General features: G+C 36.0%; 1 protein-coding gene across 2 annotated transcripts in view; it reads right to left on the reverse strand.

Annotated features, from left to right (window-relative positions):
• Positions 1-435: 435 nt before the first annotated feature.
• The window catches only part of Ifrd1 (Interferon-related developmental regulator 1), a 185481-nt gene continuing 162031 nt past the window's right edge, over positions 436-23885 (reverse strand). The window contains exons 11-12 of one of the 2 annotated variants that reach the window (XM_090371688.1): positions 14704-14793; positions 436-1104 (exon numbers count right to left, since the gene is read on the reverse strand). In XM_090371688.1, the coding sequence (XP_090227814.1) occupies positions 1021-1104; positions 14704-14793 (174 nt within the window). In that variant the 3' untranslated portion in view covers positions 436-1020. The remainder of the gene's footprint in view (positions 1105-14703; positions 14794-23885) is intronic. The other variant, XM_090371687.1, reaches the window with a different exon arrangement.

Below are 23885 nucleotides of genomic sequence, written 5' to 3' on the forward strand. Positions count from 1 at the left end.
CCTCCAAACGATGCATTTTCAAAATGCATTACTATTATACATGAATGCATTAGGCAACATCAAATATTTCTTATCAGCTTAACTTTAAAGAGATATTTTCAAATGTGCCATTTGTAGAGGAGGGGAGCAACAAAAAAGCTTCCACTAAATATTATGATAAACATGAACTCAACAGTTCGCCATGCTCACTAGGGAAGAGTAAAAGATTGCTTACATAACAAAATGAAATATTCTGAAATTTCAGAAGGATAAAATTCAACATTAAATTACTGGTTTCTTATATTGATATAAATAGAAAAAAGAAAATCTTGTCCTAGATATTTTAATTGTTTAAATTATTAACAGTGATATGCTAAAGGAAAACATGATCTTTTCCATACAGTAACAAAAGCCAATAATTATTCCACGATATTTCATTAAAGTTATAAAATGCAAATAAAGATGCCAGGTTTTGGAATAAATAAGGATGCAATGAAGCTTTAAATATTAAGCAACTGTAAAAAATTCAGTTTTGTTTAGTAAAAATGCTGCCCAAAAGAAAACAAAAGAAAAATGATATAACAAGAAGTCACAAATTATATAAATAAAAAAGTCTTGTGACTAGGAAATTTCTTTACAAGTTCGTTACACCAAAGAAGTTATTGGTGAGCCCATAACAGGCTGTTGACACAGTTTAAAATTAAATAATAAAATATACTTTACAACTCTCTAAATTCTGTTGTTACAACCCAAATTTCATCTTTTTACAAAATAAACCCCTTACTTTCCATCAAAGTACAATATCATTAATATAAATATCTGCATGTACATAATTTCAACTACTGAAAGCCAAACTATATTACAGTAAATCTGTAAACCTGTACATTAATTTATAATAGGCTCAATGATTAGCATTCCTGCAAATCTTTTATATTACAAACTAAGTTTCAGGGAGAAATATATTAATTCCTGTACAAACTGAAAAATGCCCATGGTAGTTTGTACACAATTTATATAGAACAAAGAAAACCAAGTGGATTTTTAGCGCACAACATCTGCTCTCTTGTCTCTTAGCTTATTTCGTGACTTTGTACGGGCCTTGCAGGCAGCAACATTTGCAATGTGCTATAAAGCAAAAAATTATTTTAATATTCAACAATAGATATTTATAAAAAATAAATTCAATATTTGGCATCAAATAGTTACAAAAATGAGAATACCATACAAGAAAATTACACATTTAGATATTAAACAAAATGCAATTAACAATATTGTCTATGATAAATTCCATTGCAATATCAATATAAAACTGAATTTTCAAATTAAGCTCAACAGAGTTTCAAATGTGAGAAACAACTTTATAAATTTCATTAGAGTATTTAGTACTACCTCTAATAATAGCAGAACTTTTTATTATGATCACATAGCTGCTAACTGTTGAGTTCCAAAAAGCTGGAGATCTGGTATTAATAAGCAGGAGGAAAAACAGGAGGTTTTTCAAAGTCCATACTGTACTAGAAATTAAATTTCACTGGCTAAATGCACATTTGATATTAAATCACAGCCACAGGACTGTTTACCAGTACACTATGCTTTTAAACATTAGCTTACGTAACATTTTCCTGTCTCTGTATTTCTGTTTGGATATTCTATTAGACATCAACTGATTTGATTGCTTCCATAGAGATACTCTGTTGCAGACTTTTCACCCTCTTCAGAAACGTTAAGTCAAGGTTTTGTTCATAACAATTGCCCTACTGTCTAGAGTTGGCTGCCGAGAGCACTTCCAAAGTTTCAGTGGAACGGGAAGTTTATTTCCAGCTTGGCATCAGTTAATAGAAGGAATTTATTTTGTAAGGATGGAATTCACTTGAATAAGAGAGGTATATGGGTTTGTTGTTATTGTTAATTTTTTAGGAGCATCAGGACTTAGATCGTATTGCTCTGTAGGGTATATTATGCCTGTAGAAATGTGTTCATAGGCTGATTTGCATGTTATGTGCCCTGAAAAACACAGATTAACTCATGGGTAAAATCCCACTTTCTCTGCTTGAGACTGGCTAACTACAGCCTTGAATGAAGAGACCTTTAAAAATTCCTCCAGTCACCAACAGGATATGAATCCATACCTCTCCAAACAAATGACAAGTAGTGAAACCACTATATCACCACAAAGGACCTGTTAGGGTCCATTAGAATAAGATTAACAGTATTGATTAATGTTAAACTTGCTTTACTCTGAAGAGTACTTGTGTGATATTTTATCATGCTGTTATACCCAGAATGAATTAGACACAATCTCCAGTAGTTACTCAACAGAGACAAAGACCTGGATAAATAACTAAGGGATTATTAGGGCAGTGAGAAAAAAAAAAAAAATAATAATAAATAATTAACCTGTTTATACAGTAGTAGTGCTATAAATAAAATGAGTGAACTTTTAGGAGTAACTGTGGAATAAACGCGGTGCCAGCCCAAGATAGAGGATGAATTTCATTATGATAAGTATAGTGTATTCTGTAGAGATGGGAATGATTGAAGGATTGGGGAGTGAGAAGGTTAGAAGAGCTAGGTGGATTATGAGACTGTGCAGCGTAAGGTGAATAATGGCAAATGAAAGACAACAGTGGGGTGTGGTACAGGCCAGGCAATTCTGAAGGTACAATAAAAAATCTCTTCAGGAAATTTTAATCTTCTCTTTATAGATCAGAAATCATGAATACAATATGTATAGTAGGTAGTTTCTTGAAGAATTCGATGACTTGTTATTTATTTCAACCTGTTAGTGAAAGCACAGGGGGGGGAGGGAGAGAGAGAGAGAGAGAGAGAGAGTCAAATATTTTCAATCTTATTTCTCAAAGGATTCAAACAGTATAAAAAATATGACAGTTCAGAAATCAATAGAAGGAAGTGATTATAATGTCATAAAATGGGTAATATCCAAGCAAATTTTGGTAGTCAAAGGGAAAGGTCAAGGTTTTATTACAGGTAGAGGAAATTATGGCAGACTATTTTTTGAGCTCTGCTGACTAGTTATTACTAAGTGCATTTGATACTAATGCATTACGGGAGTGTTTAAGAGAGTTATCCTTTGCAAAATGGATGACAAGAAATCTGAAACACAATTGAGAAATAGTAAAAGCATGGGTCAGTTAAAGATCCTTGCATGGCACTGCTTCATATGTTAACTATAAGAAAATACAATAAAACCACTGATAGGGCAAGATTTGCAAAAAGCTTAATATGAACAATTGCAGGAAAAGTAATCTAATGGGAAAAAGGAGTTCTATTCTCTCTCACAGAGAGAGAGAGAGAGAGAGAGAGAGAGAGAGAGAGAGAGAGAGAGAGAGAGAGAGAGAGAGGAGGGGGGGGGGGGGTCAAATAGTGAAGCTGAACTGAGTGGCCATAAAATAAGTGCCAATGATATCAGAAGTGTCTACTGATAAGCTACTGATGTTGAGAGAATGTAAAGCCATAGGGGCAGAAAACATACATCTAAATAAAGTGACAGCATGTGAATTTATCTAACTGTTAGTGATGTTAATGAGATTATTATTAGATTTAGTGGTAATTCCCTTGAACTTGTGATGTGTCAATATCCTCACAATGCATAAAGGAGAATCCAAAGAAGTTTTCACCAATTATTGATGATGTTTCTCAATTCTGTGTTGAATCCTGTAATTATATGACCTAATTAGGAAAGATTTGGATGCCATTACTAACTGTGCAGGACAGAGTCATAGTAATATGCCAGATTTGCCAGGCAACATATCTCCTTCATGAAACATTTATGATGCCATCCTTGTCAAGATGGTCCTTGTATTGTGTACTTTATCACAGACTCCACAATTTTACCAACCACAGAATTCATACTCACTCACTTACTTTTGTAGTTAAAACTGTGATCTGTAACTGCCCATCACTTCTTTGACTTCTCCCTTTGGATCGGACAAACACTGACACTTTCCAAGTCCAAAGATATAAAACCTTGGATCTAATGATGATCTCATTAATATTACTAATTAGATACACTTGTCATCTTTTTTCAGTATAGCTAGACGCACACCATCCACACCCGGAGCTTTACACTCTCCCAGCCTCAGCAGCTTTTTCAGACAGCCGCTTCTCTGATATTCTGGCACTTATTCATCTCAATTTCACCATCCTCCCCCCCCCCCACGACACAAACATAGTCTCAGTAGTAAAGATTGTTGCAAAAAATCTGCTGAATATGGCTGCCCTTTCAGAATTGTCAATTGCACTTTCACTTTAATTTTGTAAAGAGGAGAGACATCAGATTTACCCTCTCCACTTTTTTTTTTTTTTGCATTCACATACAAGTAGAATTCTTTTCCCCAGTCTTAGCTCTCTTCATTTGGTGATTTTTCATCTCGGCTTTTCTGACAGTTTTATTACATATTTTCCTGTAATCACTGTAGAAAGAAGTGCTGCAATAGCCTGTGACTTTCCCATGCTTTTATGTTTATTTTGTTCAATTAAATCTTTCAGATCCTTTATCACCCATTTTGGCATTTTTCTTCTGAAATATTTTTCAAACAGAATGAATGTGTTTGCTGCTTCCAGGTAAAATCCCTTAAATATTTTTCATAATGCATTAATATCAAATAATATATAGTAACTGCCCAGTCCATCAAAGTCCTCCTTATTGTAATTAATGTCTTGATATTTTCAGAAATTTTTGGAACTTCTTTGGATACTTTCCATTTAAAACCTTATGTTCATTCTCTGAAATTGGTTTCTGAACTATCATTTTTGATACTGCTATTATCTTCGGTGAGAACTAGGTAAAGGATATTTGATCCTAATGTACAGAAATGAATAGAATGGTTTCCTGAAATAAAACTTTTGAGAAATCACTCCTATGTGTTACCACATGTCCCCCATTTCCAATCAATAAGAGAAATATTAAAGTTGCCTATAATGAGGCACTCACTCTTGCTTGTCCACTCAAGTCGCATAGAGATTTTACCATGCTCTTTGGAATTGCTTGGCCTGTAATGCACCACTACCATCTCACACTACAATGACTGGAAATATGCCTGGACTTGACAAGGCTCTATAAACTGTCCTGTTGCTTTCTAGCATCTTTAATAAGCAGCATATCCCCTATACTCTTTTCTATTCCTTCTGAATGTAATGTACACACCGTCCCATATTAAAATTCATCATTCTCTATCTCAGGATGGTACTGTGTTTCAGTTATTACTACAATATCAGCATTAGTTAATCTGAACAGGAGATTAAGCTCACTCATTTTATTTGCAGCATTCCTAGCATTACTATACAGACAGATACATATTTTTTATATTTTGCTACCCCTAATACATCGGGTCTTTCCATGTATACAAAATCACTAAGTATCCTAGCAGTACTCTCAAGGAAGAGGAGGATGTAGGTGTAATTCCGGTTGATACTATTAATCTGAAATGGTTTCCTTTATGGAATCAGAAAAGACTTGCATCTCTCCTGTTCAAGTGAACTCCAACCTTAGAAAACAAATCCCTTCTATCAACTAGGGCAGGCAGTTGGGGGGGGATCTCTCCCATAAGCCTTGCAGAGTTCCTTATATCTTGAGTTAATCTACATGGCTTTCATTATACAGTCTCTCCTATTATATCTGGTCAGAATTGCAGATAGAATGACATTTTTACCTATCCTGTGGCATTTTTCTAGTATGACTTTATATTTCTTGACCAAGTGGTCAGTTTTTGTTTTAAGTAATTAGTTTCTACATGCATAACCACGTGGTCTTTATTCCCTTAAGAACTGATTAGTTAGTTTGTTTGTTTGTTATTTGGATTTTAGGAGAATTAGCAACTAAGGCCATATTGCTCCGGGATATGCAGTGGTCATTCCCTGACCTTTCCGCATCCTCCGTATTTGGTGGTGACGGGCTCAAACCCCGGTCTAATCAAGAAGCGTGTGCTACGCACTGCTGCTCCTTCCCACCTGGCTACGGAGGCGCCTGATTAGTTAGTAATATCAATTTTAGCACCTGGTAGACACATCCTGGTCCTGTTCCTGTCTTGACTACAGAATATATTCTCAGTTCCCTAAAAATTCACCCACTCACATTATCTCAATTGGAAGCAGAGTATTCTCCAACTGATGGTTCATTTCTGATGCTTGTCCTTAGGAAGAGCACTCCTTGGCTTAGCACTGAACACTTGAGTAACTGCAGAGCTCCCAGATCTGTTACGTTCCAGGGCAACCACTCAGTGAAAGACTCAATTATGTAAATCTTCTAGTCCTTCATGTAAAACTTTATTTCTATTCGCCAATTGCAATAAAGATATTAATAATAACTACATCCATTAGTAAGCAAGTTTTAACTTAAAATAAATCACCATATTTTATACATCTTGAGTACAAAAAAAGTATCACCATCAGCTAGTGATATATTGATAAAGGAATGCAGGGGAAGCAGTAAGTCTGATGATGATTTAAAGGTTGGGAAGGTGGGTGGTTAATGTTCAGAAACAGGACATGCTTCTTCAAAAAAGGATTTGGGCAATTCCATACATATGATCTGAAAATGGCAGCTAAAGTTTAATGCTACCAAATGCAAGGTATTGCAACTAGCGAACTGAAACCCAGGTACAGTTTATAGACTGGATGAAAGGAGATTAAAATATGTCTGGGATGAGAATTACTTTGAGATTAAGAGATACAAAAAAACACAAAGTTCAACTTATAGAATAACATTTTGACATCTGTTAATACAGTGAAAACAGGCTGCAAGAAAGGGATGTGGGATTCTACCTTTGATTTATTTTGATTTTTCAAGCAGAGAGAGAAGGATGTCTTTATCCCTTTCTGTAAAATGATAGTGAGACTACAAAATATTGTAACCAGGCCTAGAGGCTGAATCTAAAGGAAGATATAATACTTCCAGAGAAGGTGCAAAGAAGGGTATTATATAACTAGATTGATGACAGGCTTAGAAAATGTGGTCTGTTGAACTTAGCAAATGGACATCTTGGGGGGGGGGGATTAGTAAAATGAACAAGGGTGGAATTTTCTCACTGGTGAGTGACACAAGAACCAGAGCGCACTACTAAAAAATCTTAGGAAAGAACAGTAGACTAGATCTTATTAAGTTTACATTTGGGCATTATATTGTGGAATGACGGAATAAATTGCCTGCAACTTATTGTACATTTAGCTGAGGCAGAGAGTTTGGAAATTTGAGGCGGAAATGGACAGGACTTTTTGACAATGAGAATAATATGCTCTCCCAGCAGGTAAAATCAATTTTTTTACATCATCATGATGCCAATTTGATAATATTACTAATGTACTTTCATTCTAGTGTCTCTTTCTTTCCAAAACAATGGGATAAGTCAGATGTTACGTAAATGCCAATCATGTTTCTTACATTCAGCATTTTGATGGCGGCCATTTCAGTTTCACATTGAGAAACATGAATAGACTAACTGTGAACAAAAGCTGACTACAGAATATATTCTGCATTAAAAAAAGAAAATAGAGTATACACATTTTTCTTATATCTACTCTATGAGGATAACAGCCATACAGGTAAGTCTCAATTCTTATCTTATATTCTTCCTATTTTATCATTTTACTGATAGCTATATAGACCTGTTGTAGGCTATGTGAAAATCAGATGCAGTAGATAAATCTATAAAATCTAATGGCATATGATGACTGCATATACTGGTGCCTTCTTTAACACCCCAGATCAAAAATATATACATCGATGAGTGAAAACATTTTGACCAGCAAGTAACTGCAGGTGAACTACGGTGCATGCACGGGTCGGTACATGGTATAAAAACACCCGATACTGAGCTCCATTAATCAGTGTTACTTTTCTTGTTCTTCAGACAGGAAAGGCAGCGGATTTAAGTGAGTTTGACAAAGGCCAAATTATAATGGCCAGATGACTGGGTCAGAGCGTATCCGAAACGGTATGGCTAGTGGGATGCTCACGGTCAGCTGTGGTTAGTACCTATCGAAAGTGGTCCGAGAATGGGGGAAATCCATGAACCGCCGGCGAGGTGTTGGACCACCATGGCTCATCGATTCTCGAGGTGAACGAAGGCTCTCCAGGGTGGTAAGTGGTAACTGTGGGCACAACGGAAGGGCGACTGCAGCGCAACTAGTTGGTAATTGGAATGCTCGTGATGGGAATAATGTGTCACAACACACAGTACATCAAACCCTGCTGAAAATAGGGCTGTGTAGCTGCAGGCTGCTCCGAGTGCCCACGCTAAACACGGTTCGCCGGCAACAGCACCTAGAATGGGCATGTGAGCATCAAAACTGGACCTTGAGGAAAAAGGTCGTCTGGGTACGTGTGCATCGTTTACCTGGGGAAGTGATGGCACCTGCATTGGACAAAAACAAGTCGGTGTCATGCTTTGGGCGATGTTCTGCTGGGATACCCTGGGTCCAGTCATCCATGTGCCGGGCACACTAACGTCTACCACCTATCTAAACATCATTGCTGACCAGGTACACCCTTTCATGGCAACGGTCTTCCCCTCTGGCGGTGCCGTCTTTCAGCAGGATAATGCACCATGCCTCACCACCCAGATTGTTCCAGATTGGTTCGTGGAACATGAGGAAGACTTCCAGGTATTTTCCATGCCCTCCAAATTCTCCAGACATCAATCCCATCGAGCATCTGTGTTTTGTGTTGGAACATCAACTCTGATCTGCGGAGCTTACAGGAGTTAAATGATCTGCTGGTTGTGCGTTGGTACCAGATACCACATGACACATTTAGAAATCTTGTAGTGTCCATGCCTCGCAGGGTACGAGCTGTTTTGGCTGCACATGGAGGACCAACATCATATTAGGTAGGTGGTCATAATGTTTTGGCTCATTGTCGTAAGTATTGTTGAAACCAAAGAAAACAAGAAGAATACTGCTTTAACAGGTCCACTCCATGGTACAAAAAGTTAAAAGTAATCTTACGTACCTTTTACACATTTTAAACTACACTAAAGCTGAATTTGTGCATCAATACACAAAAAAAAAAAGAATTTAAGAAAAAAATGTGATACTGTATTTTATCATTTTATTTGCTTAAAACTGGTTTTAAAGTTGATAATGGAAACTGCTACTTCAGGATATCAGAAAGTTGCAACAGAAGTTATTTGAACAATTAACGATAATTTTCAGCAATATTTATTAGAACAAAATTTCAGTATGACAAAATGATTCATGTGCCACCGAGAAGTTTGGTGTAATAGGATTTTACTGTATAATAATACTGCAATTATGTTAACTTAATGAAATGTGATCCTGTTGTAGGAGGAAATGTAAATTTATGGTAATACTGTTGAACCAGTACTGAATGCTTTCAAGTTGTAATATAGTTAAGACTACCTCCACAAAAGGTAGTCTTAAGTCGGAAATGCAACTGTAAGGGAGACAGGGAACATATTCAGTAAGAAAGACATATGACATAGAACCAGAGCATGTCAACTAGATCAAAAATTGACGATTTTACAATTTAAAAATGGTTCAGTTCATAATGGTTCTAGCTGGCGCATGCTAATACCATGTTTGGACTAATGATTTATTAAAGTTTTAAACAAAATGATGAATTGATTATTATGAATATATAATACCAGTGGCCAAGTTCCATAAATGTAAGATGCTAAAATGGATGACTAGTGAGGTTGAGAGTTAAATTGAGAGAGAGAGAGAGAGAGAGAGAGAGAGAGAGAGAGAGAGAGAGAGAGAGAGAGAGAACAAAACAACCCAACCATGGGACGGTGACAATCATGTGAGTGAATGGGAATTGTATGATCATTGACAAAGTGAGCTGAGAATGGGGACAGGGAGCTCTCTTATGTAAATACAACAAAGAAGAGTAAATCAAATAGGTTCCTTAGCTGGTTGCAATGGAAGATTCATAGAAAGTCCAGAAGAAATAGCTGATGAGTTCAATAGATATTTCTCAATAATATTTAGAGTCAAAAGCAAGTTCTAATCTCTGGGGAACATGAAGGAGTTAGATTGCTGTAAAATAAGTTATAAAATGATATCAAGGAAGCATTTGTTAGAAAATTCTAGTGAAGTAAAAGGAGAGCACAGCTTCATGGAAGGATGGCATATATTCAGTTATAATAAAAAGGCATGTGAGCGTATCAAGCCATTGGAGATATTAATCAGAACATCGTTAGACTACGGGTGGATCTCTTTGCACTGGAGAAGTGATGTCTCCTCAGGGTGGTGCTAAAGAGGAGCTGGGCAATATGGGGCAGTGAGTTTGACTTCTGTAGTACAAAAGATCATGGAGTTTGTGGTTAAGGATGCGGTTCAGGACCATCTTTTGAGAACCTTGAATATATCACATCATGGGTTCATTAAGTAGGGGTCATGTCTGACCAATGTGGTAAATAACTATGATGTAGTCATTAAATAGTTGGATGGAGGTAGCAATTTTGACACATTGCTACAAATTTTGACATATGAATACAGGTGACCCCCGCTTAACGCTGATAGTTCGTTCCGGGAAAACAGAGCGCTAAGTGAATCCGCGCTAAGCGAGCGCCATATTCCCATAAGGTAACATATGTATTTGTAAGTTGCAGTCTATTCCATAGGATATTTTCTAATCAATAATAAATGGTAGTGAAAATATGCACCAATGTCGATTAAAAATATTTAATATTCAAAATTTTGTACATATAAAATATTCGACATTATATACACATATAATTATGAGGTAATTAACTAACGAAAATCATGAATTTATTAATTCGATGGCCCTGTGCTCTCGAGTTTTCGTATCTTTGGACTGAAAAATGAGTCGATTTTGGGTTGTGCTTTGGCCTTCTTCCTCTCATTGTACAACAACATGTAGGGATTCATTTCTTTCTTCAAATTTCTTATTACCTTGGCACTTCGTTCCATGTCAGGGTCGTTCTCCCCGGAAATAATCACACATTTTTTCGAAGTGTTCAAAAGCTTCACTAAGTCCTTTTGCAGTCAGCAACTTCATCGGTTCTTCATCTATAGTATCTTGATCATCATCTCCCTCAATAGCAAGCTCTTGTTCTTTTATAATTTCCATTAGTTCTTCATTAGAGAGGCCATCCCTGTCGTTGTCGATCATCTCTTGTACGATGTCTTCGTTAATTTCGTGTAATCCTGCTTCTTTTCCGAGCTCAACAATTTGTGTTTTAACATTTTCAACGGAATCATCAGGTTCCTGGGAATGCTTTATGCAATTTTTCCAAACTTTCCTCCACACTCCATTCATGGTTTTCTGAGTCACTTCATCCCAGGCACTTGAAATGTTGTAGATGGCGGTTTTAATGTTATAGGATTTCCAAAACTCCTTTAAACTCGGTACATTTTCAGTGTTGATGGCTTTAATAGCTTGGGAAAAGGTGTTCCTTATGTAGTACGCTTTAAATGTGGCAATTACTCCTTGGTCCATTGGTTGGATCAGAGACGTAGTGTTTGGAGGCATGTAAAAACTTTTATGTGATTGTTCAAGTCTTCTAAGCTCTCTTTGCTTGGGTGTCCTGGCGCATTGTCCATGATTAGAATAGCTTTATAACCAATGTTATTTTTTGCACAATATTTTTCCACTGCAGGACAGAAGAACTCAGCATACCAATCAATGAAAAGCGGTCTGGTTACCCAAGCTTTTTTATTAGCCTTCCAGATGACAGGTAGGTTTGATTTAGCTAAACCTTTAAGAGCCCTTGGATTTTCGGAATGGTAAACTAAAAGGGGTTTTAATTTAAAATCCCCCGCAGCGTTACCACCCAACAACAAAGTTAACCGATCCTTCGCCGCTTTGAAGCCTGGCATGTTTTTTTCTTCTTTCGATATGAAACTTCTTTTAGGCATTCGTTTCAAAAAAGACCTGTTTCATCTATGTTAAAAACTTGTTGAGCAGTATAACATCCCTCTTCAATAATTTTAACAAATTCTTTTTTGAAAGTTTCGGCTCCTTGTTGATCTGCACTTGCAGCTTCTCCCTGTATTGCTACGTTGTGCAGGTTATAGCGCTTTCTAAATCTATCAAACCAGCCCTTACTAGCGTTAAATGGTTCCACATTTTTTCCGGGGTGAGCTTCCTTTAAATCTTCATATAGGCTCTTCGCTTTTTCTTTAATAATAATTGAACTTAACGGAATTCTACGTTGAATGTTGTCTTCAATAAAATTATGTAGAAGTTTCTCCATTTCAATCATAATAGCCGGCCTAGCCCTGGTCAATTTAGTTGCCTGCAGGGGAACAGCTGTTTTTCCAGCTGCTAAAATTGATTCTTTATTTTTTATGATTGTTCTTACAGTTGAACCTGCCAGTCCTAAATTATTGCACACATCCACTTGTCTTTGACCGGAATCAATTCTCTTCAAAACGTCTAATTTAATTTTCAAACTCTTTTTCTTACCTTTCCAATCTTTGCACCGCGTCCAGACATTGTTGCTTTTTCATTCTTATCCGCCATAACTCTCTGCAAATGTAACTGCGTTGCACTGATTGTGATACGATGTTCGAGTACAGTAAACTGTCTGTATGTCTAACACTGTATGCACTGAATGATATCTAGAATTCCTCTGGCAAGTGAGCTGAAGACGGTGACAAATGTTTTATTTATCTGAAAAGTTCGATTTTACCGTGCAGTAAAATCAAATGGTTGTTTATTGCACGAAAATACTGTAATAAATTATGGTGTGAGTCATGGAGAATGTTTATGGAATTTCCAAAACAGTAAAACAAACAAATTTTATGTACTTCGGGTAACCATAAGGTCAGAGGAGTTCAGAAGACAAGAGAATACTGTACAAGAAACAGCACCGCATTTAGCACTCATGGGATTGATTTGTGAAAAACATTTCGCAAGTTATAGTTCCCACAGTAAAACAAAAGAAGAGATAGGGAGTAAATCTATTTTTAGTATCTTTCTATTACAGGTCAGAACAGAAAATGCAGACTTCGTAACAGCATATGACACTGGATGGTAAATTTTTTCAGCTTGTGTACTAAAAAAGAATTTCTCCCTTGAAACTATCCACACCAAGAAAATAGAGCATATTGAAAGTTTCAATTTTGTACATAGAGTAGAAATTATAAAAATAATTACTGTAGTTAATTTCATGGTGGCTATTTTCTCCTTTTGCCAAAAAAAAAGAGGCTCAAAACAGACTGGACTGAAGACGGATTTGCCAAAAATTCAATCTGTATGCTAGTAAAATAGCGTTATAGTGAGTTTTGACAGCGTTATAGTCAGATACGGGTTATAATATAAGAACAGCGTTATAGCGAATCAGCGTAAAGTGAACCGCGTTATAACGGGGGCCTGCTGTAGAAGGATGTTATTTAATTTGGAAAAGGCTGGCGTTATGGGTAAGATACAATGCTTAATCGCAGGCTGACTAAAGATAGGAGACAGAGTTGTATTAAATGATCAGTCTTCAGGGTGGACAACAGAAACAAGTGGGGGTCTCTTAGGGCTTGGTGTTGGGTTCCTTTCCTATTTTTAATTTGCATAAATGATATTGACAAGGGTACCCAAGGTAAGCAGCCAAAGCTTGCTGATGATTTGAAGGTGGTTAACAAATCGAGCCAGGCCAAGCTGCTTTAAAAAGACTTGGATTGGTTACATATGCAGTATGAAAAACTAAAGTTTAATGCTTTTTCTAAATAAGGTTATGCATTTAGGAAACAAAGATCCTTTAGTAAAAAAAAAAAGACAACCACTGATGAATAGTTTTCTATTCAGATCTGCAGACCACACATAAAAAAATGACAAAGAACTTCTTGAGATGTGCAAAGAAGGAAGACCATGTTAGGAAGAGAAAATTGATACACATTGTGAAGAACAGCTCAGAAGGTGTGGACTGCAGAGAATTACAATTAGAATTCTAAGTGGAGATCTGCACTAAACGGGTTGAGTAAAATGAAAGAGGATGGTCTGCTTCTGCTCTCCTTTGTAGTTGAAACAAGAGTCGGGGGAGGAACAAATATAAAACTTCAGGGAAAGACTGAATTTTGTGATATTTGCCTCTTAGAAGTGGGTTGTCAAATGCTGGAACAGTTACCTCCAAACCTCTTAGAGGAGGTGAATTTGGTTAAATTCAAAGCAGAATTGGATGGTTCCCTTGTAGGAATGGTATTTATTTTATTAGTTTTAAATTTAATTTAATTTATTTTTTTGGGCTGATACAGAAAAAAATCTGCTTCCTTACATCATTTGACCTTACTAATATTAATAAAAGAAAAGATTGCTAAAAGAGTGCTTTCTCAATTGCATGCAAGCACTGTTAATGAACCAACCATTTGGTATATCAAAAGACAGAGAATAAAACTGGAGCAAATGTTTGTTCTGTCTGCAGATTTTAGTATTTATTTCTAATTAACTTCCTGTATTTTTTTTTTTATTTCATTGGAAATGTACCATCCCCAAATTACTCAAAAGTATTTACCATTTGTGAAGGTTTATTAGTCATCAATGTTTAATGGTAAGCCTTGTGCAGGTTACCTGTATTAAAAATGAACTCAAAACTGATATTGCCAAAGGAACTTCTAAATAATTATTCCATCATTACACTTTTAGTTACTATCCAAACTTTTAAATGCATGCTCAAATACGATGTAACCTTTCAATAATATATAATGGGCATACACATAGCAGATGTACAAAGAGACATATTAAGCATTAAAAGCTTATATAAGAGCACCGACATACAAAACTTTACTCACCCTCTCAAACTTGCTAATCTTAGGTACAATTCTACCTTCATCTGCTAATGGAGGCCCAAGTTCAAAAATATCTCTTAATAATTCATTTTCCTAAAAACAAAAAGGTCATAATTTTAGTTATTATTAAGGCCTCTCTTTTATTACATATTTTTGTATTTTCCATGTCTGATTCAATTTAAATCTCTATATCAAAGAATTAGTAAATTAATAAGAGGAGTATACCTCAATATAGTACGTGGAACACTTCCGTATGATACCCTCCAGAAATTAAAACGGAAAAAACGAAAAAATCGACAACTTACCGGTACATTAAAGTAAAATATAAATAATTAAAGTAAATTATAAATAATCAATTTAACACAATTCAAAATCAATTCAAAACAATTAAAATTCAAATTAACGCAATTAAAAGAATCTAACGAAAATATTCAAAACGATTTTCCTTCCTTAAGGAAGGAAAATCGTTTCCTTAAGGAAGGAAAATCGTTTTGAATATTTTCGTTAGATTCTTTTAATTGCGTTAATTTGAATTTTAATTGTTTTGAATTGATTTTGAATTGTGTTAAATTGATTATTTATAATTTACTTTAATTATTTATATTTTACTTTAATGTACCGGTAAGTTGTCGATTTTTTCGTTTTTTCCGTTTTAATTTCTGGAGGGTATCATACGGAAGTGTTCCACGTACTATATTGAGGTATACTCCTCTTATTAATTTACTAATATCATTATCAACGTAGAACATATTGAGTATTACAGCTCTGATTCATACTATCTAATTAATTTTCATACTCTTATTGACTATTTCATTCACTTCCTGTCTCTCCAGTAGTATACAATCGATACACACAATTATGGGAGATTTTTTGAATGGCTTGGTACAAAATTACATTAAATCTACACTAAGGTACTCGGCCCAAAGTTACCATATTTCTTTCCTAAAATATTGCCTTCAAAACAACATCGTTCCGAAGTTTGCCAGGGTGAAGGAAGGAAAATCGTTTTGAATATTTTCGTTAGATTCTTTTAATTGCGTTAATTTGAATTTTAATTGTTTTGAATTGATTTTGAATTGTGTTAAATTGATTATTTATAATTTACTTTAATTATTTATATTTTACTTTAATGTACCGGTAAGTTGTCGATTTTTTCGTTTTTTCCGTTTTAATTTCTGGAGGGTATCATACGGAAGTGTTCCACGTACTATATTGAGGTATACTCCTCTTATTAATTTACTAATATCATTATCAACGTAGAACATATTGAGTATTACAGCTCTGATTCATACTATCTAATATATCAAAGAATATATTATACTGTTGAGCACTATTGGTATATTCAAATCTCCAGATTAGGAGATTTGAATATACCAATTTGGATATACACCTTTTGTAATAATCTCAATAAATTGCAATTTAGAAGAATTAAATCTAGAAACCAGCATGGTTTGATATTATCATCAAAGTTCTTTACACAGAAGTAAAAGTACAGATAGATAGGTTGGTAAATTGCATGAGCAACTAGCCCCAATACATACCTCTGCTACTTTGCATATACATAGTGGCTCCACTAATAATATAGTTAATTATACCTAATTTTAATAATCTCCTGCTCCTTACCTGCCGACTTCTATGCTGCCTAAAGATTGAAACTGGAAGTGTGGAAGAACTTTAACCCCCCCCCTGTTATTTTAACTTTCTCTTCCGACACTTTTACTGTCTACCTACTATTTTCTGCTTACTCTTGTGCCCAGGGTGGGTTTTGATTAGAGGAAGCGTCTTCCTCCCTTTCCCAACATTTATTCTTACTCCAATCCTAGGTGGTAGATGATCCTCATCAATTGGTCCAATACCACCACTTTACTTACTGAATGCTTGAAGTGGTAAAACCCATGTTCAGTATCCAGAGCAAAGATCTGGCAACCCCCACCTCTTCTATCATGCAGTATGACTGATATCTTTTGAGGTTATGATGGGCATCATAGTGACAACCAATCTTCTTTACATTTCGAAGGTACAGTTCTAAAACTGTACCTTCGAAATGTAAAGGTACAGTTCTAAAACGGTGTTCGCAGACTGGCCACAAGGTAGCCAACCAGACCGAACCTATTGGTAATTCTTTAGGAGGCATTTGGATAACACAGTAACAGAAGGAAGTCTGAGTAGTGTATGTGGGGGATATTGTTAAGGAGCTAGGTATCTATGTTGTCCATTTTCATTTGTAGTTCACTAATCCCCACTTACCTTTTTTTTTTTTTTTTTTTGACAGAATTCCAATTATTGGTTGATTAAACCACTGCTCATCTCAGTTGTCCTAATAATTCGCTGTACGATTCCTTTTACTTCAAAGGCGGTACCTGTGCACATATCTACTCTGATAGCACCTATCAGAATCTTAGCAATTTGGAATCTTCTCTATTTGATCTTCACTGGCTTAAAATGCCTACTCAATTTGTCAAATTAATCAGCTATCCCTATCGTTCTTCCAACTCCAGTAATCACTCGGAACTCCTTGACGTCTGTTCTTTGAAACTCTACTTTCTCCGGTCCAACTTTCCTAACAGAGAGAGAGAGAGATCATTTTCTTTGGCAATTTTAATATTTGCAGCTGGATTCTGCTTTCTAGTCATACAGACCCAGCTAGTCAAGATGCTTGGGCTTTTGCAATTATTAATGACCTTTGCACAGATTGTTCACCTAACTACCAGAATATCATACAATCTTTACCACACAATCAACTCTCTTGATTATTTTTTATTTTTTTTATGGACAACCCATAAAAGTGCACAGTCAGGGTGAGTGGTCCTCCAGACACCTCCAATTACAACTTGGTGTTGGTTTCTTCTCCAGTGGACCCTTTTTCTTGTGGCCAATTTCAACCTTCTGTTGTTTGCCATTACAAGAATGTAAAATGATCTGCACAATTTCTATCTCCCCCCCCCCCCCCCGGCTGAATTCTGTTTTAATCTTTTGATGTCAATGTGTTTGCTAAAGTAATGAACAAATCCATTTCTAAATTATCTTGAAACTTTCCATCTGATCAATGATCACCAATATGAATTCTGCCTTTGTCGGTCCACTTGTGATATACTGGCTTATGTTACCTGACTATGTACAAATTCAATGGAAAAGTTTGGTGAAACTCAAGCAGTTGCCCTTGACATTTCAAAGGATTTTTACTGTGTTTGGCATAAATGTCTTTTAAATAACCTTGTCAAATGTCTTCTGTAATTGGATAAACAGTTTTCTCTCTGACTGCTCATTGCAATTGATAGTAGATGGCTCTCTGCCTTCTAACTTCCCCACTAACACTATGTTCCTCAAGGTGCAGTTCTTTCTCCCACTCTTTTCCTCTTGTATAATAATGACCTTCTTCCATTGACTGGAAATCCTATCCATAATTTTGCTGATGATAGCACATTGTATTCTGCCTTCCAGTTCAAGAAACCTAGCCCTGCAAACAGCTTCAACTTCTCAAATATCCAGAGCTAATTCCTTTAATTCTGACTTCCAGGTATTTCTCTAGTGGGGCAAAGATAATTTAGTTCATTTCAAACCTTCTAAAACTCAGTCCTGCTCAGATCGCGTCAGTGAAATTATTCATGTAGGTATGGAATCCTTTATTTCACACGCCACCTTAAAACCCCTTCCTTTATCTAAACCTTGGTTTTCCAATAAATGTGCTAAGGCTGTTCAAAGGAAGAATGTTATATATCGTAACTGGCTTGTTTTCCAAATCAACAGGTTCATTTTCTGCCTACTCCAAAGCTGCCAACAATCGTAAAGCAGTTATTATTAACAAGTCCAAACTAGATTTCGAACAAGCTAAGAGTAGAAAACTTGCTACTTGTCCAAATGGTAGCCTAGCATTCTGGTCTCTTGCCAAAGATATTGGCTGCAACTTTTACCTATCTCTGTCAAAACCAGATGGTTCTATTGCCACTTCAGCCAAAGATGAAGCTGACCTGCTAACATCCTATTTTTCTTCCAACCCATGTATCAATGACCTTGATAAACAACCTCCCACCATTCCCAGTACACTAAATTCAATGCCTCTGGTGGTCTTCCGTCAAAAGGATGTCAGAAGGATTTTGATGAATCTTGATGCAAAGAAAGCTCCAGGTCTTGATGGTATTTCTCCACTTGTCCTCAAAACCTGTGCTACTGAACTTACTCCTGTTCTGCATCGCTTTTTTTCACTTTCTTATTCCAAATGTGTTTTTCCTTCTGCTTGGAAATTTGCTCATATCCAGCCAGTTCCTAAAAAGGGTGACAAATCCCTTCCATCATATATTTTTCCATTGCATTTACTTCTACTCTTTCTAAGATAATGGAGAAATCAATTAACCGCTAACTCTTAAACTATCTAGAAACTTTCCACCTGATTAACGATCATCAGTATGGATTCCATCAGTGTCGATCTACTGGTAATACTATGGCTTATTTTATCGATCTATGGACATATTCAAGGGAAAAGTTTGGTGAAACTCAAGCAGTTGCTCTTGGCATTTCAAAGGTCTTTGATTGCATTTGGCATAAAGCACTTCTAAACAAGCTTCCATCTTATAGTTTGCCAACCGTTTTTTTTTTGCTATTAGGTATCCAGTTTTCTCTCTCATCACTCACTGTGGGTGATGGTAGATTGCTCTGTTTTCTAACTTCTCCACTAATGCTGGTGTTCTCCAAGGTTCAGTTTTTTCTCTCACTCTTTTCCTTTTGTATATTAATGACAACACATTGCATTCCATCTTCCAGTTTGGGAAACCTTGTCCTGCACAAACAGCTTCAGCTTCTCAAATATGCCCTACCAGTTCCTTAAATGTTGATCTCCAAGTAATTCTCCAAATGGAGCAAAGATAACTTAGTTCCTTTCAATCCTTGCAAAAGGGATTCTTCTGTTCTTATGCTTATCTTCAATGACAGTTAAATTTCTAGACAAAATCACATATATTAGAGATTACCCTGGCTTCTAATCTTGATTGATATAAGCATATCACAAATACTGCTTCCTCTGTATTTAACAGAGTGGATTTTCTTTCTCTTTCACTCTTGGTGTCACTTTTTTTTTCTAAACAGCTACTCACTCGGTACAAATCTCAGATATGCCCTACCATGAAATGTTTCAGTATCTGGGGTGATGTGCCATAACTTCTCTCAGGCTTCTAGACTCTATTCAAAAGAGGGCAGTTAGGTTAGATAATGACCCATCTCTTACAAAATCTCTCCATTCTCTGTCTCACAGATGTTCTCTTTCTGCTGCATGCCCTTTCTATAGATTCTTCCATGGGCACTATAATTCTGAATTAGTTTTTGTAATCACAACCCTCCCTCTTTCCCAAAACCAGTCTGAACACATGCCGAAACCAGTGAAAGTCTATTTAGTGTCCAACTTCTCTTCTTCCTCATTTATCCCTTCAACTTCCATTTTCTGGAATAACCTCCCTTCAGATGTTTTCCAGAAAATTACAATCTACAGAACCTTGAATTTATACATGGTACTAAGTAATATAGGGTCTAATACCTTTTGTGTTTGGGGTTTTCATTAAAAAAGTCTCATCTTTCCTTTGCCGTTCACTAACATTCACCATCTGTTCCTCCATATAGCTACTAGCAGTTCAGAAAACAGACAGCCAGCATTTCTTAAGGGCTAGTCTTTTATAGCCTTGGTGTTATGGGAGAACTTCCATCCAGATGAGCCCTCCTCCAGTACCTGGCTTGTCTCCTCGTGGCTCGGGTGTGGGTTAGCCAACAACTGTCAGGTGAGTGTTGCCAGCTGTCCACAAAGAAACCAGTCACACAACAGAGTGACATAACTCATGATACACACACATCACTCATGACTTGACATGCAACTGCTTTCACAATGCAATGGCACTCAAAATGGACCATGTGATTTTCCGGAAAAATGAGAGTTTCCAATATACGTAGCATTAGCAGGTTGTTACAACAACTTTTGTGATGTCAAAATATTAAATTCCACATAATTTCTCAAAAATCATTTTTAAAATTATAAGTATGCTGGTAAGTCTATTACATATATACTTATTAAGCTTCACAAACTTTACTGTCATTATCAAAAATTTTGGTATCTACAATATGTTCCATTAATTTCAGTTTAGATCTCAAAAGTTTGCTTGGAGCTTTTGTGTAATTATTCTCTCATGAAATTTCTAAGTACAAGAATGCAAATATCATCTCCTTAAGAAAACTCATCCTGAATTCATAACACTGACCATGTTGATCATCAATTATACATTACATGTAATCACAACGTAAAGTAACACATTATCATGTCACATTGAAGCTGCATTGGCAAAAAGGCTTAATTGGATACAAAATTATAAATGAAATTAATAGCATATTTAGTTTTATATATCTTTAATAAAACTGGATATGGACATGTAGCAGTAACTTTTTTTTTTTAAAAAATGAAACTCCAAACAGAACAAGTAGTAGAACCTATAGCACTTAGCACCATGCACAAGTTCGTTTGTTATTTGGTTTTTAGGAGCATTAGCAACTAAGGCCATATTGCTCCGGGGATATGCAGTGGTCATTCCCTGACCTTTCCGCATCTTCTGTATTTGGTGGTCACGGGCTCGAACCCTGGTCTAATCAAGAAGCGTGTGCTACGCACTTCTGCTCCTGCCCACCTGGCTACGGAGGCACCGCGAGTTCAAGTCTGAAAAGACAAGATACTTGTTGACATTAATCTTGAAATTATGTAGATTGTAATTTTTGGGAAATGAAGGAAGGATGTTAGAACTTGTCAGGAAAAGGGTGAGGGAATAACAGATGGCAATTCAAAACAGTGCAAATGGAAGTTCTATAGAAAAGGCAAGTGGCAGAAGTTGTGAACATCTAAAGAAAAAGAGTGGAGAGACTTTTTTCCCCTTCCAGATAAGACAGAACTGAGTTTTATATGGGTTGAAGTTTTTTTTTTTTGCCCCACATCAACATTTAAGGAAAGGAATTGGTGGCAGATATTTAAGAAGTTAAAGCTCTCCTATAGAACAAGATTTCTCAAGCTGGAAAGTGGAATGTAGTGTGCTGTCTGCAGCAAAACTATGGATAGTTCCCAGTCAAACAGAAGGAGGCATTAACACACAAGAGGAAGAGGGTGGACAAAAACAAACAGAACTATGGTTTGGTTTTTTGTGGAAAAGTTAGAAGACAGTCAAATGCTATCACATGCAGTGAGTGGTCAGAAAGAATATTGACTACTGACTACAAAAAACAGATGCAGTCAATAAGATGGGAGCTTGAATTAGAAGGCCTTTATGCCAAACAAGTGAAAGTATTATAAATGTCAAGACAGTTTGTTGAATTTTTCCATCAAATTTTTCCAAAGATGAGTAATATAAATCATTATATTACTCATCATACAACATAAACACAATACAGTAAACCTCCGCTATTCGCGGGGGTTACGTTCCTGAGAAATTCCGCGAATACTGATTTATGGCTCCCATAGTAATAAAGGGGTTCCGTTCCAAAGTATGAAATATATAAGAAAAACTAGTCTAAAATTTTGTTTATGTATGTATTATATGTACCTTCATAATATGACTATGTACATAGACAGTACATAGTGAAATGCAAGCATAGGGCATCGAAATGAAAATAAGAAACAATTTAATATTAAATGTAATATTTATTAGACATTTCAAACAAATCTTTCAAACTAGCAAAGGCATAGCTAAAAAACACTTATCCCGCCAGTGCTATCACCAGTTTCGCTAAAGTGTTGATAAAGGAGTTTTGCCTTTTCACGAATGATGAGTGAACTTAAGAGAATTTTATTTTGAGTTTTATTTAGGTCTTCTATCCACAGATTTAAAGCCTTTTCCATCTTTTCTAATTTAACATCACGAGTTACAGAGCAAATTTTTGAAGCAATTAGCATGTTTTCACAGACACTACGGCGGATTTTTTCTTCTGATTTCTTGATTGATCGTACCGTTGACTCATTGATTTTATAATGTTTTGCCACTGACAAGACACTTTCACCATTAGAAATTTTGTCTAATAACTGAATTCTATTCGCTAAGCAAAACAGTAGATTTATCACTTTTGTAAGCATATCAATTGACAAAAGGATAAATTTTATTCAAATTTATAAGCATATAAATTAAAAGTAAACGACGAAACCTTCCATGACATGCGCATAACAAATACTGAACAAGGATTAGCGAGAAACATCCACGCTTGCAATTTTGTCACCCCTCTCCGCCCACCCACTGGGTGCTGTTTGGACTGGGAAAGATAATTTTAGCCACGCACGTTTTTTTATGGCGAAAAATGTTCAGGCGCTTTAAAATTTACATTTTTTTTTTTTTTTTAGGTTTCATTTTATATTAAATCAGCGACCGAGAATACAGATACGGTGAATAGCGGGGGTTTACTGTATATCACTAGTGGCGGAGTTGAACTCATGTTCTAGGAGCCGCCCTTTACAAAAACACATGTATATCACTAGTGGATTGGCACCGATCAGATAAAAGATTGAGAGAGTTTAATAAGAGTTATTAGTTAATGAATTTCTCCACTAGATCGTATGTATAGCTTAGCTTAATTTTCAGCACTCACCTCATAGTAATCCGCTTAGCTGGTGGAGGGTTTTACCACATACATAGTGGTTATAGGATTCTAATACTTTACAGGGATTATGGGTTTAAAATTAAGTTATGGGCTATAAAAAATTTTTAAGAAAGGAAAGTGCACCTTCCATGGTTGCCTAATTAAATTAAATTAAATGAAGAGAAAAAAAAGAAAAGGAAAATATAAGCTAATAATCGCGCACGAGCGAGTTTCCTCGTCTTCAGTTAGTTGTAGTGGAGGGGGGGGGGGAAGAGCGCGCTTGTGTTATATACGGGTTGGGTTCCCGAAATGCATTTCAGTGCACGTGGAAACTTAATACGTGCTAAATTCCAAATGGGGGAGAAATTGGCGGGAATCTTTTTGTTTAACACGTTGAGTGATGTATGGCGCTTAAACCATTCAATAACGAGGGCTTCGTTTTCAAGGATTTTGTAGCTAGAATTTAATTTAATTACTGTGATGGCTGAATCGATGAGTGGGTTGTGATTTTGAGATTGGACGTGTTGTGTTAGTTCTGTACTTGCTGAATTAGTTTTGAAGCTATTAAAGTGGTAGTATGCACGCGTGTTGGAAATTTTTGA

The sequence above is a fragment of the Mastigoproctus giganteus genome, chromosome 4 (genome assembly GCF_048544385.1).
Source record: "Mastigoproctus giganteus isolate SK-2022 chromosome 4, ASM4854438v1, whole genome shotgun sequence".
NCBI lineage: Eukaryota > Metazoa > Arthropoda > Arachnida > Uropygi > Thelyphonidae > Mastigoproctus > Mastigoproctus giganteus.